The sequence below is a fragment of the Podarcis muralis genome, chromosome 2, assembly GCF_964188315.1.
Source record: "Podarcis muralis chromosome 2, rPodMur119.hap1.1, whole genome shotgun sequence".
Lineage (NCBI taxonomy): Eukaryota > Metazoa > Chordata > Lepidosauria > Squamata > Lacertidae > Podarcis > Podarcis muralis.
Window position 1 is genome coordinate 24,746,531 of NC_135656.1, and position 12,234 is coordinate 24,758,764.

General features: G+C 40.1%; 1 protein-coding gene across 6 annotated transcripts in view; it reads right to left on the reverse strand.

The window, feature by feature from the left end:
- The window catches only part of LOC114588342 (cholesterol transporter ABCA5-like), a 53,271-nt gene that overhangs the window by 6,562 nt on the left and 34,475 nt on the right, over positions 1-12,234 (reverse strand). For 4 of the 6 annotated variants that reach the window (XM_028713573.2, XM_077924045.1, XM_077924044.1 and 1 more), the window contains 10 exons: positions 11,568-11,740; positions 10,689-10,816; positions 10,190-10,327; positions 9,457-9,570; positions 7,054-7,224; positions 5,736-5,849; positions 5,214-5,348; positions 3,901-4,038; positions 2,138-2,229; positions 127-250 (listed from right to left, as the gene is read on the reverse strand). In XM_028713573.2, coding sequence (XP_028569406.2) covers positions 127-250; positions 2,138-2,229; positions 3,901-4,038; positions 5,214-5,348; positions 5,736-5,849; positions 7,054-7,224; positions 9,457-9,570; positions 10,190-10,327; positions 10,689-10,816; positions 11,568-11,740 — 1,327 coding nt within the window. The remainder of the gene's footprint in view (positions 1-126; positions 251-2,137; positions 2,230-3,900; positions 4,039-5,213; positions 5,349-5,735; positions 5,850-7,053; positions 7,225-9,456; positions 9,571-10,189; positions 10,328-10,688; positions 10,817-11,567; positions 11,741-12,234) is intronic. The other 2 variants (XM_077924046.1, XM_077924047.1) reach the window with 2 other exon arrangements.

Below are 12,234 nucleotides of genomic sequence, written 5' to 3' on the forward strand. Positions count from 1 at the left end.
AATATGTGCTTTTTGAAACAGACTATCACTATACGAGAGGTAAGGCACATCACCCCTTATACAGGTCTTACAATACGACCAGGTGCCAGTAGGTTCACAGGGTTGATACTAAAGAGCAAGATTTACCTCCTCACAGCTCTGGCTCGTTGTCATCTCCTTAACCCTCAACCTCTCAGCCACAACATCTTCATCCTCGTCCTCGTCAAACGGCACATCTGGCGATTTCCTGGCCTTCAGCTTCGCAGGAGTTCTGAAGTTAAGGAAATATATGTGAAATCTGCTCATTGGGACCTCTGAACAGATAGAACTAACAGAAATAATGCCATCAGGTAGACCTACATGAAACCATATTGATACCCATGATATTCTTGTAAAGAAGCTGGTAAAATGCGGTCTTGACTATGCTACCACTCAGTGGATTTGTAACTGGCTGACTGACCGAACCCAAAGGGTGCTCATCAATGGTTCCTCTTCATCCTGGAGAAGAGTGACTAGTGGGGTGCCACAGGGTTCTGTCTTGGGCCCGGTCTTATTCAACATCTTTATCAACGACTTGGATGATGGACTCAAGGGCATCCTGATCAAATTTGCAGATGACACCAAACTGGGAGGGGTGGCTAACACCCCAGAGGACAGGATCACACTTCAAAACGACCTTGACAGATTAGAGAACTGGGCCAAAACAAACAAGATGAACTTTAACAGGGAGAAATGTAAAGTATTGCACTTGGGCAAAAAAAAAAAAAAAGAGAGGCACAAATACAAGATGGCTTGAGAGCAGTACATGTGAAAAGGATCTAGGAGTCTTGGTTGACCACAAACTTGACATGAGCCAACAGTGTGACGCGGCAGCTAAAAAAGCCAATGCAATTCTGGGCTGCATCAATAGGAGTATAGCATCTAGATCAAGGGAAGTAATAGTGTCACTGTATTCTGCTCTGGTCAGACCTCACCTGGAGTACTGTGTCCAGTTCTGGGCACCACAGTTCAAGGAGGACACTGACAAACTGGAACGTGTCCAGAGGAGGGCAACCAAAATGGTCAAAGGCCTGGAAACGATGCCTTATGAGGAACGGCTAAGGGAGCTGGGCATGTTTAGCCTGGAGAAGAGGAGGTTAAGGGGTGATATGATAGCCATGTTCAAATATATAAAAGGATGTCATATAGACTTTTCTGCTGCTCCAGAGAAGCGGACACGGAGCCATGGATCCAAACTACAAGAAAGAAGATTCCACCTAAACATTAGGAAGAACTTCCTGACAGTAAGAGCTGTTCGACAGTGGAATTTGCTGCCAAGGAGTGTGGTGGAGTCTCCTTCTTTGGAGGTCTTTAAGCAGAGGCTTGACAACCATATGTCAGGAGTGCTCTGATGGTGTTTCCTGCTTGGCAGGGGGTTGGACTCGATGGCCCTTGTGGTCTATTCCAACTCTATGATTCTATGATACTTCCCTGTCCAATGTGACCTTGTGACAGAATTGGCTAGAAAAACACCTAAAATAGACAAGTGAGATATTTTGCTAGATCAAAGAGCGATTGGGTGAATGAGAAGGTGGCGGCATTCACTCTACAATCGCTGATAATATCCCATTTATCCCTGATTCAGTTTCTTATGTGCAACAAGAAGAAGAATGCTCTTTCGTGCAAGAATCATACATATTCAATCAGCTAAAGAAATGGTTGGATGATGGGTGGGTGTTCAGAGAAGCTGTGTGAAGGTTTTGTTTTCCTTATTCTAAAGCATATTGAAGTGTTTGACTTGGGAGAAAGTTCAAATAAACTCTCTGGTGCTGATGGCTACAATATCCACAAACTAGGAAAGCACACACACTAGTTTGCCTAATAAAGTAGCGTCAGAAAGGATGTCAAAGACACAACTCTTAGATTGTGAACAGTAAAAGTTTTGGCATTGCAAGGATCCCAGGGCAAACTCTTGGACTCCAATTGCTTCACTATCGTCCCTAAAAGTATTGCCTATCTAAGTAATAACTCTAGCCCTCCCTTAAACCCTAAACATCAGCAAGTGGTCACTTCTCCATGGACCAAGAGACTTTAAATGTGTATACTTTGTTGCAGTTCACTCCTGACTAACACTGGCTTGGTGTAGTAATTTCAGTACTGTAAATAGAGGCATACCAACCTGAAAAATGGGTCATTTCTCAATGATTTGCCTCCACATTTCACCTCAAGATAGCGTAGAAGGAAGAGCCAAATGACACATTGCAAGTAGGGCTAAAAGAGAAGAAAGGAATAAGCACATTAAATAAAATGGATTTTCTCCTTTGCAAAGGACCCTAGATGCATCCCCCCTCTTGGATTGCACATTGCTCCACTCTCTTCCCACAAAACAGTGTAAGATAGAGCCAGTGTGGTGTAGTGGTTAGAGTGCTGGACTAGGACCTGGGAGTAAGGTAAAGGTATAGGGACACCTGACCATTAGGTCCAGTTGTGGCCGACTGGGGTTGCGGCGCTCATCTCGCTTTATTGGCCAAGGGAGCCGGTGTACAGCTTCTGGGTCAAGTAGCCAGCATGACCAAGCTGCTTCTGGCGAACCAGAGCAGCGCACGGAAACGCCGTTTACCTTCCCGCCAGAACGGTACCTATTTATCTACTTGCACTTTGACGTGCTTTTGAACTGCTAGGTGGGCAGGAGCAGGGACCGAGCAACGGGAGCTCACCCCGTCGCGGGGATTTGAACCGCCAACCTTCTGATCAGCAAGTTCTAAGCTCTGTGGTTTAACCCACAGCACCACCCACGTCCCAGTAGGACCTGGGAGCCCAGGGTTCAAATCCCCACTTGGCCGTGAATCTCACTGGGTGACCTTAGGTCAGTCATTCCTTCTTAGTCTAACCTGCCTCACAGGGTTGTTGAGAGGATAAAAGGGGGGGAGTAAGTGTGTACGCCACCTTGAACTCTTTGAAGAAAAAGTAGAATATAAATACAATGATAAATAAAATATTATTATTTATTTACTTCATGTATCACACTTCACATGAGGCATCACACAGCAATATATACAATACAATTAGACTGATGGAGCATCTTAAGACCTTCATTACATTTCCCTTTCTGCACCCATCTGTCGGTTGTCTCCACAACTATTTATTTCTTTAAGCAATTAGTAGGACGCCTGAACTCAGCTTGTGCTAAACATCCTTCAATATCATTTATATGCCACAGTAGTGGGAGGGTCTGCTTTTGAATTATGGTGCTGGAGGAGACTCTTGAGAGTCCCATGGATTGCAAGAAGATCAAACGTATCCATTCTTAAGGAAATCAGGCCTGAATGCTCACTGGAAGGACAGATCATGAAGCTGAGGCTCCAATACTTTGGCCACCTCATGAGAAGAGAAGACTTCCTGGAAAAGACCCTGATGCTGGGAAAGATGGAGGGCGCAAGGAGAAGGGGACGACAGAGGACGAGATGGTTGGACGGTGTTCTCGAAGCTACAAACATGAGTCTGACCAAACTGCGGGGGGCAGTGGAAGACAGAAGTGCCTGGCGTGCTCTGATCCATTGGGCCACGAAGAGTCGGACACGACTAAACGACTAAACAACAACAGTGGGAGGGTCAGGAATGGTGCATCAAAAATGGCAGATCTTCAGCTAGTGTTAGAAGCAAGACTAGTTGCATCAGCATACACTTGCTTCTATGTTTTAGAAAAATAACTCTAAAAGAACCCTTTAAGCTCAGTTTAATGACCATGATTACGGCCATGTCTTCCCCATAGATCAGTGATGGGAAACCTTTGACCCATGGATCAAACTTGATCGGCCAGGGGATCAAATATGACCCAAGAGGCAGCTTTCTCCAAACCATGCTCACCTGCCCCACACCTTTTTGTAAACCACTTTGAGCTTTTTTACATGCAAGTAATAAATAAAATAAAAACAATAACACCTTATCATTATGTGTAAAAGTGTATCCAGACAATCCATCTCTTGAATTCTTAAGGGAAAATATGGTGCCTACCGCTATTGTTGAAACCAATAGCCTTTCTGTATTTCTTTCCATATTTCGACCAAGCTTCTCTGCTACCTAACAATATAGAAAATGCTTATTTCAATATTTCCCACCTCATATTTCTACAGGTCATTCTGAGTTCATTTATATAATATTACCATTTAGAAAATGCTTTTACAATGCTTTTCGAAACAATTAATTTATTTGAATTATTTCTTCCACAAACTGATTTTTGCAGGAAGCTCATCAAAAAACATACATTTTTACAACAAACAAACCTGCTTTTCCTTGTTTCAAAGAGAGCATCAAAATACAAGAAAAACAGTAGATTTCATTTAAATACAACTTAAATAAAAGCAATAACTAGATAACTAGTTAACATAACATAACTAGATCAAAAAGGTGAGAATCAACACTTGGTACAATGCTTGAATGAATAGGCTGGTGTTGAAATTCCATCAGTGCTGGTACAACTTGCATCTGAGAGGGGAGGGCATTCCAAAGTCAGGGGTCACTACTGAGAACATCTATCTTGAACTGCTATCTAATACTGTATTTAAGCGAATCTAATGCACAATCAAATCTAAGGCGCACGTCAAATTTCAAAACCTTGAAACCAAAAAAGCATTTGCTAGTGAATGCAAATATGCCATTAAATCTAACACGCACCCTAATTTTCACAGTGCAATTTGGCCAGGAAAGATGTGCATTACATTTGAGTAAATATGGCACCTCTCATAATCCATGGTATTGTAAAGAAGATCAGTCTACTGCTGACTAGCAGAGGGTATACACTAGCTGGTTTGATTCAGAATTGTGTTTGACAAACCAAACTATTGCACTCCCTGTCCACCAAAATAAGAAAATAGCTTAAGTAATTCCAACACAGATGGAGGCCAACAGGGCTAGATGGAAGGACACCTCGACCCAATCCACACACACCCTGAATCCCAACACAAAGTGGATTTCAATCTGAATTACCCTTTTATTGGAATACCACTAAAATCAGATTGCTATATTAAATGCTATATATGAACAGTTGTTGTTTGCAAGAAATAACAACCTATTTTCCAACTTTCAAAATAGTTCAGTTTCCTGAGCCCAGCTATGGTTGCTCATAACTAGTCTTAAGTCACTACATGAGTGAGTGATGTGGAATGAAATTTTGATCAAATGTATTGCCTCCTGCACACCAGACTTTTGAAATGACAGACAAAATTTATCACTGTTTCAGTTCACTGCAAACTTACCTCTGTTAGAGAAATGAGACACCCAATAAGAGGATATATTGGGATGAAGATAGAAAAGCACGTGTGAATTATAATTGCTATTGCGTACGACTGAATAAAAGCTACATCAATAACAATAACACAAATCAAGGCTACCTGAAAGGGAAAAGAAATAAAGATAATTACAATAAAATTAGAGCACCATTTGATTTCTTTTTATCCATCTTTAAAAAATATTGTAGCATTCATTTGCATGTGGGCAACTGAAAAACCAGCTATATAGATTGCTTTTGCTAAGAAAGCGAAAAGTAATACCCAGAATAAAAGGAACAGTAAATAGTGCCTAAGAGACAAATAATTAATCCTGCAAAGTTTGGTTTCATGCAGCATGTACATGCTGCACAGCAAACTGTACGCTTGCAGGACTGAGCTACAACCCAAATGAAAAAAAGATATATAATTATTTCTTAAATATAACAATCCATTAAAATACTAAATTGCATCAACTAGGAAAGATGTATCAAGTACTGCACTTTTACTTACTGTTGAAAAAATTAATGACCAAAATTCTTTGGTGTTTTGTATTGTTTTGAAGGTGAAAGAGACAACATAATGGAAAAGAATTACCGATGGTACGTAGCCAATAAGGCACAAAACCTGCAGGGGGGAAATTAAATTTGAGTTATGCATAACATGAAAACACAACTAAATGATTAAGAACACAGAATACAGTCTGTCACCTTTCCTGAGGGAAGGTGACTCAAGTTATAGAGCTCAATGCAGGAATGTTTCATATACAGTGGTACCTCAGTATAAGAACAGTCCTGTTTATGAACAATTCGGTTTACGAACTCCGCAAAACCGGAAGTAGTGTTCCGGTCTGAGAACTTTACCTCGGTCTAAGAATGGAATCCGAATGGTGGAAGGGCACTGGCAGCGGGAGGCCTCATTAGGGAAAGTGCGCCTCAGTTTAAGAACGGTTTCGGTTTAAGGACGGACTTCCGGAATGGATTAAGTTCGTAAAGCAAGGTACCACTGTAGATATATCAGAACTCGGAACCTTTTGGCTTTTAAATTGGCATAGGAGCAGATGGTAACACTGTAAATGTATGTAACCCGAGGTACCATTGTATTCATTTACAGTGTTACCATCTGCTCCTATGCCAATTTAAAAGCCAAAAGGTTGATGGTTCTCTGGGTTAAAAGTAGAGCAGAAAAACATAAGTATACTACATTATTCATTGCAGGATGTTTGAAATACACTTCAGTGAGTGCAGCATGTAAAATGGCAGGCAATGCCACTACGCAGGCAATTTCTGCTTTATGTTCACTTTGCTGCTCTGTTGATTTTAGTAATTATGTGGCTTGTGGCTTGCTGTACTCTGTAAGATGCTTTGGGAACTCCAAGTTGAATACGATGTTATTCTGCTTTTGTAATAAATAAAATAAAATGGTGCCATGGGGAAGAATCTTTACCAGGGCTGAAGAATGGCAGATTTGCCATCACATCCGCAGTTCTGTCGGCTCCTGCCTACCTGGGCAGTTAATTTTTATTCTTTGTGGATGGTGTAGCAAAGAGTCGTGGATCGGTTCCTCCGAGGGAAACAGACTGATTTTTGATCCAGTGGCTCCATTGCTGGCCCTATTCTTCCCTTCAAAGGTGCCAGGTATTCCTGCCAGCAGGAGTTTAATAATTCCTGCCCGCCCCTTCAACAGGTGCAATGGGGCTTTCCATGGCAACAGAGTTCCTTCCTGCCTTAGGAAAATCATTTCTGAATCCTCCTGGATTTCTGTTGTTGAGGTGACGCCAATAAGGGGAGCAAGGAAGGGATAAAAGTATCTGGAAGAAAACAAAACTTACCACAGCAAGAGCCTCCTCGGGGGAAAAAATAATCCCATGGTGAACTATGAACAAGATTCCAACCATCAGGAGGAGAATTATGTAATATAAAAGAATGTCAACTAGTGCTTGCCCACACCAGTAAGCAGATGGATAAAGACCTGATAACTTCAGTTGAGTATAGGCTTTGATCTGCAAAGGTGCAAAAAATAAATGAAAATCCAGGTCAAATATGGGGAATGGCAGGAAATCCAACAATTGTACTTTTGCTTTTGATAATGTGATCTGGAATGAACTATTTTTTAAAAAATACAGTACAAAACATTCTATGGGCTCACCCACACTTCTTGTACTTTATAGATACGGGTCTGAGTGCCTTTGGCTTTGCCTTGCCACTTTCCCCAGGAAAACCCACTCTTCAGCACTAAATCAGATCAAACAGCAACCAGATTTTCGGCAGATTGCTATTTGTTCTGATTCGGTGGGTTTTCCTGGAGGAAAGTGGTGGACATATGGAAGTGTGATTGAGCCCTCGGCCACTAGCTTATCTGTAGGGCTGGAACATATGGTTTTCTAGAAGAAAAGCACTGGGAGCATACATCAAGGGTCCTTCTAATTTAATTGAAACAAGACACCTCAAACACCCCTAACTGATAAATGAACCAAGATGGAGGGAGAACATATCCTATTAAGAAAATTAAAATGATCTACAACTAGGGAGCAGCTCAAAGAAAAGTACAGCAATGGCAGAGAGTCCTGCACACCAGGGAGTACTTACCTCTCAAAATTTCATGGGTGAAAATAGGGACATTCCTGTACAGGAGTGGGTAGGGCTAGGGGCGGAGTCCAGCAGCTCAGCAGTGTGGTTTGGCAGACAATAGCAGGGCCAACACAATCCAGAGTCAAACGTGCCACAAGAGGAAAGCAGGAACTAATATGCATGCAAGCAGGTGGCTCCAGCTGGCAAAAGCAGGGAGGCAAGCCACAGGCTACAAGGCAAATCAAATGCATAACACACACACACATATATGCACTATATTTCATTTATATCATATTAGTCCTGTTTTACAGTGGGGCACAACAGTGAGTACCTAGCCCAAGATCAGTCACTGAAGATAATATTAAAGCAACAAATAAAGGTAATGCCTGCAGCCTCCCACCCAGAGACATTGGAATTAAGAAGCATTATTTATTATTATTCATCCTATATGGCTGGCAGCACAACATGGGATCAATAGGCCATTGCCTGCACAGTCCTAGTTAGGAATATTGAGGTCAAATGCAATTAGATTATTTTTTTAAAAAAGGATAAATGTAAGCAGCATGTAGCGAAATTACACACTCCCATTTAGACTCTTATGTCTACTCTGAAGTTAATCCCATATAATTCCATGTGGTTTACTCCCAAGTAAATGTAATGAATAAAGAGGTTGCAACCGCAGTTACTATAGCTGTGGTTTTTAGAGAGCCAGAGGTTGGGATCCAAAAAGCCATTTGTGAAAAGAGAAAACGTTTGTTAACTTTTCTGGGCAAGCTAGCAGAAGACTCCTCAACAGTGTACAACGCTAAAATATATCCGTAGTTGTGTTATACTACAAGAAACATGGTGTGTAAGGAAGATACAGGCTTTTGGATCATTTCCATCTAAATAATTACTTTTATGCCAGTTTCTTTGTAAGTAGTGAAACAAGCAGTTATGTAAGCATCTGCAGAGAATATATGAAAGGTTGGGTGGAAGTTTTTAAATTTGTGTTTGCTCTCTGAACTTAAGGTTTGGTCAACACAGGCATACATGGTGCAAAAAAACAAAAACAAGACACATAGAAAAGAAAAAGAAAAGAAACATAGTTGCATCATTAAAATTAAGAGCAGGTATAGTTTTTTTTCTGAGACTGAATAACGGGACAGTTTGGGTGGTAGTAGCAAATGCGTAGTTTGAGGAAGAAAAAGCACAGTGACTCTTGATGATTGGTAAAATGAAAGTTCACCAGAATGATCTGTGATTTCAACCTGAGTCCTAGTGTGGCAATGAATTTGAACCAGAATATCCTACTAATCAAACCCAATAAATAAGCTCTTTAGAATGCAGCATGACAACCAGCCCAAGTTATGACAGCATAGAATCAATTAGCTGAACAATACGATTTGGTAACTATGTTGAACAGAGGAGTTATAAATATTGCTGCTATTTCCTTATTCTAATTGAACACTTTTACGTACAACCATATCTGCCCTGAATTGATTCACTACAATGTATGAAATCAGTTAAAATAAGTTATGATGCCAAATAGGTGGCAAGGGAATAACTATGGTGACTCCTGATTTTCCCTCTGATCAATTTGGTCTGAGGAATCACTGTGTTGAACCAATGTACAGGACATTTCACATTGCTTTTTTAAAAAGTATGTTCTAATACAAAGTTACCCTGTGGTTTTCTGCATTGTCCATGGAAAAATATGATGGCAATCCAGTTATTGTGACTCCTACTGTCAAAGCTTGAACAACCAGCACCATTATGAAACCTCTGTCAGTGATTTTCTGCAAAATAACAGATTGCAATATTAGAATACAAAGGGAAAAAACCCACTGTGAAATATAATTTTAAGGGTGTGTTTTTTGGGGGGGTGTCTAACCGTGGCTTGATAAATCAGTCTGTTTTTGCTATATTTAGTTTGCAGTTATGTAACTTTGCATATTTTGCATTTTTAATTCTTTTGAAAGACAGTACAATAAAAGTTTGAAAACTAAAACTAATAAATAAATCTGTTTTGCAGCCTGACTAGGGCTGCAAAACAGGGAATAACTGGGAGACTACAACACATGGCATGGCGCCTGCCCTGTGGAACGCCCTCCCACCAGATGTCAAAGCAATAAATAACTATTTTACTTTTAAAAGACAACTGAAGGCAGCCCTCTTTAGGGAAGTTTTTAATGTCTAATGCTGTACTGTTTTTAACATTCAGTTGGAAGCCGCCCAGAGTGGCTGGGGAAACCCGGCTAGATGGGCAGGGTGTAAATAATAAATTATTATTATTAAAGATGTGTTTGGTTTTGGAGATCACGTCATGCAATCCAATGTACACAAAGGCCACCTTGTCATGAACTGGAATGCAACTTCATTTTACAAGAACTTTTTTTGGACTTTGCATTTACTCACTTGGAAGAACGAACTACTCCAGACATGGATGTTTTCTGTGACATTTAAATTGTGCAGATACAGATTGCTAATGATATTCATCATAACTGGTAAAGAATGTTTCATGGTGCAGTTAAAAGCAGCTGTAAAGATGTAGCTCTGAAAACAACAACAACAAGAAGAGCATAATCAGCGACAAATCTCTAGTGCCACTGTTCCTTTCCCCTAGCACTTTATGTGCTGATGGAACAACACCAGGGCAGTCTGGGAGAAAGGAAATGACATGAGAGCTATTAAAGAAAACTCTGTGAGCTTTGATCTTACCACTGCTGCTGCCACCAAGGTTGACAGTGAGGAAAAAGACCTACCACCCTGCTTCTAAGGCAAGTTCCCTCTTCAAATTTCAAAACCTCCCCTATCCCACTTGGGAGAAAAATTCATTTTGCACCCCAACTCCCTGCCAGCAAACAGAACCAATGCCCACATAGAACCAATATATTTAACCTTTATTTCTTCTCACCTTGCCTGCATGAGATACATTTAATGCTCCATTGTGGGGAGCAACTGATACATAATCACTGCCATTGAATATTTCTGTGTGTACATTCTGGCGTATAAGAGAGCTGATGATGTCATCAATGTCTGATCCTAGGTTGAGACAATAAATAAAATTGAAAGGTTAGTCTCACAGGTGCAAAGAGTTTCCCCATTCCCTGCTATGCCAAAGTTACATATTATTATTGAACCTTTAGAGTTAGCACTGGTATTGCAGCAAACAAGAAGGCTCATGTTCTCCAGAAGTCCCGTATAAACATCAAAATATCCTTAGTTTTAGGGTGAATTCCAATTAAGTCATACTCAGACCCAACACATTGAAATAAATGAAAGTTAATGATTTCAGTGGGTCTGCTTTGTGCATGACTGAGATCAATACTCTTGAAGCACTGACAATATGTGTATATATTATCACACACACACACACACACACACACACACACACACACACTGTGCTGTCATTAATCACTATAATTATGAAATAATGTTGCTTATTTTATTTTTAAATATTTATACCCTGCCCACTAACTGATGCTGCTGTAAAGCTTTCAGGTTTTTGGTCAAAAATGAAAGTATTTAAAGTCTGTTCCGTGAAGTTGGCCAGATGCAATTCTAGAAACATATCTTTAAATTCAATTTGTGATTGAATTGGGGGGGGGGGGTCAAACCAGACTTGCCAGAGGGCTGATTTTTCTACTTGTCCTCAAGCTAACCATTCATTACACTGATTACTGTTAAACTTAATTACACTTTTAATTTATTCCTACTGTATGTCATACAGTAAAAAAAAGGAAATGCCATATGGTGAATTGAATAAAAGCGAATAAATTGAAATGTAATTTACCAGTGAAGTTCTGAACAAGGAGACTGCTTTTATATTTATGATGAGTTTCATTTGGTTTAAGAAAGTATAAGTCTGGAGAAAACGTAATAGGAACCACTGCATTTTTGAAGTATTGCCGATACATATTGAACATATAAATCTCAACACCAAGGAACACTGTTAATAGCAAAAACCTGAAATAAGAAGAAAAAAGTACACATAAAGCTGGTACAAATTAGTGTAAAGAATTGTGACCTTTAGAGCAGGGGTAGACTGAATAGCCATCCTCCATATTATTTTTTATTTAATTTAACACAATCGGTATGCTTTTTAATTTATGTAAAACCTCTAAGTGACTTTGCATTGTTTTACTGGAAACACTAATCTGTCTTAAGTTTGCTCAATACAAAACACATATTCAAGATATCTTGAGGATGACAAGCATGTACTCTTCCGCAGTAACAAAGGAAAGGACCTTGATAGATCAGAACCAGGTTGACCTGCTCAAGCATTCTCTGTAAGAATCCCTTTAAACTGTATCCACTGGTAAAACTGGCTGCAATCCTTGCTCTGGATGACAAGTCATTAAATAATGATTTCACTCATCCACATACTAAAAGTACAAGCCTGTGAACAGCTACATTGAGACAGCAGTCCATGAGTATGATATCTAAGGCACCTTGTGTGG